This window comes from Telmatherina bonti (assembly GCF_933228915.1).
Source record: "Telmatherina bonti genome assembly, chromosome: 5".
Lineage (NCBI taxonomy): Eukaryota > Metazoa > Chordata > Actinopteri > Atheriniformes > Telmatherinidae > Telmatherina > Telmatherina bonti.
In genome coordinates, this window is record NC_136623.1 from 12,407,399 (window position 1) to 12,409,898 (window position 2,500).

General features: G+C 38.5%; 1 protein-coding gene across 1 annotated transcript in view; it reads left to right on the top strand.

Moving 5' to 3' along the window:
* Positions 1-2,500, top strand: part of tlr18 (toll-like receptor 18) — a gene marked incomplete at both ends in the record, with an annotated part of 6,879 nt that overhangs the window by 3,239 nt on the left and 1,140 nt on the right. Inside the window, 2 exons of the mRNA XM_079240579.1 lie at positions 4-284; positions 676-1,858. Of these exons, the coding sequence (XP_079096705.1) occupies positions 4-284; positions 676-1,858 (1,464 nt within the window). The remainder of the gene's footprint in view (positions 1-3; positions 285-675; positions 1,859-2,500) is intronic.

Consider the following 2,500-nt stretch of genomic DNA (forward strand, 5'->3'; position numbering starts at 1 on the left):
AAGACATTCAGAGTCGTTCAGTTTCGCAACCTTTTTGAATTCATGTACTACATGGGAGAACTGGACATTTTTCAGGGTTTGAGAGCCATTACAACTGATCAGCTCATCTTTCACCGAGGCAAATTCAATGAGAATCTTCTGAGGATGGCTTTAATGAACCTAGAAGTGACCCCCATCAAAAGGCTGACACTTCAGTACATTGACTTTGCCCGTTCACCAACATTTGCTGATAGTGGAGCAGGTTCCAGCATCACAAACTTGGCTCTGGACCAGTTGAATCTTTGGTGCGTATGTTGATGCCCATGTAAATACATCTGTTGACAAATTTGGCATTTTAATTCTTTGTTTAGCAATGTAGATGTGCAAACTTTTTATTATGTTCCAATGTGTTTCAAGCTTACATAAATTTGAGCTTTCTTTTAATTATTTAGTCTCAATGATTGAATAGTTCCACAAACATTAGCAGTTTTGTTTGAGTCAGCAAAAAAAACAGCTACATGACAGCTTTGAACCCATTTAATCCTTATTTAATGAAGGATATAGAAATTAAAAAGTTCCTGCTACAAATATTTAGCTTGACAAAAAATATAATAAAGTAAACCAGCATTTATAGATATTAAGTATGTTATTCAATTCTCATCATACACAACACTAAAACATCTTGATTTCTTGTAGGTATATCAGCAATCCTGATGTGCTACGGTTTGACTGGCGCTTCACCTGGTTCAAGAAAATTAAGCATATCTCCATTCAGTACGTGTATTTCAACTCGGTACCATGTGATTCCTGGCCTGAGATGGAAGGTGTGGAGATTCTGGATGTTTCCAATAATCGACTGAAAGATGACATGATCTTCAACCAGAGGTGCGACTACAGAGGAACCATGCCAAATCTACACACCTTTAACCTAAGCACCAATGAACTGATTAGTTTAAAAGACTTGTCTTCTCTAACAAGAGAGTTCAGGCAGCTGCAGGTGTTGGATGTAAGCAACAACAAACTTGGATCTCAGGAAGATAGCCGAGGCTGTGTTTGGAAGCAGAATATCACTCGATTCATCGCTCACCACAATCAGTTTGCAAGTGAAGCCCTCAGTTGTTTGCCCACCACGGTGCAGGACTTGGATCTATCCTACTGCAACCTGGACCAGCTCGATATGATGTACTTTCAGAAAGCCACCACCCTAAAAACCCTCCTGCTGAATGGAAATAAAATTAAGTTCATCCCATCTGAGTGGAAGAGTCCATCGTTGGAATTTCTAGCTCTGGATGGTAACTCGTTTGGGCTGATCAGCACAGAATCCTTCAGGGATATGCCTCAGTTGTCCCGTCTTCAAGCAGGAAACAATCCCTATCACTGCACTTGTGAGCTTCACTCTTTTGTCCAGGACACATTATCGAAAGGAAAAGTTAACCTCACAGACTGGCCTCAGAACTACAGGTGTTATCATCCAGAACCTTTCCTCAACACATTCATCTATAAATACTTCCCTGGTCATGTCGCGTGTGACATCAGACTAGTTGTGATCATCTCTGTAGCAACTACAACAGTAGTAATCTTGATCTTTGTGCTGATTTGCTACATTTTTGACCTCCCATGGTACACAAAGGCCACATATCAGATCATCAGGGCTAAATACAGAGCCCACAAGGAAAAAGCAGCAGGGGAACTTGAGGCTTTTACCTATCATGCCTTCATTTCCTACAGCCACTCTGATGCCGACTGGGTGAGGGACCAGCTCTTGCCCTGTTTGGAGGGTAACAGGAACCCTTACCGTCTGTGTATTCACGAGCGGGACTTCATGCCAGGAAAGTGGATCATCGACAACATAATTGAAAACATTGAAAACAGTCGCAAGGTAACTAAAAAAAAAAAAACAAACACTGGTGCTTGCCACCATATTTGGCTGCATTTATGTGTACAGCAGCAATTCATTGACTAATCAATTCAAGCCAATTCATTGTTATTCAATCAGTATTACTACAAGCCAGTTCAAAATAAATAAATATACACAGTTAAGAAAATCATAGATAGATAGATAGATAGATAGATAGATAGATAGATAGATAGATAGATAGATAGATAGATAGATAGATAGATAGATTACAGTAAATTATCAATTTTAAAATCATTATCTTTCCTAAATGAGAAATTGGAAAACAGTGAAATTTGCTGCAGTTTTGTTAAACTGTGTCTTCAGTCAGCAGATCCACCTCTTAGTAAAAGATGTATTCACCAAGTAATTTAAATAAGCATGGAATGAAAGCAAGCTGAATATGTGATAAAGATAAACATCTATAACAAATGGAAATACATGGGCATGGATGAACATGTGGCTCATTTAACATAATATAACAGGAGAACAGCCTGAAGACAGACATACTTGCTTTACAGTGTTCACTCACACACGCAAAACAGATAAAATAAAAATGAAAAGAAACTGAAACACTGTGGGGTGATTGCTACAGCTTTCATACAATTATAACAAATGATAATATTA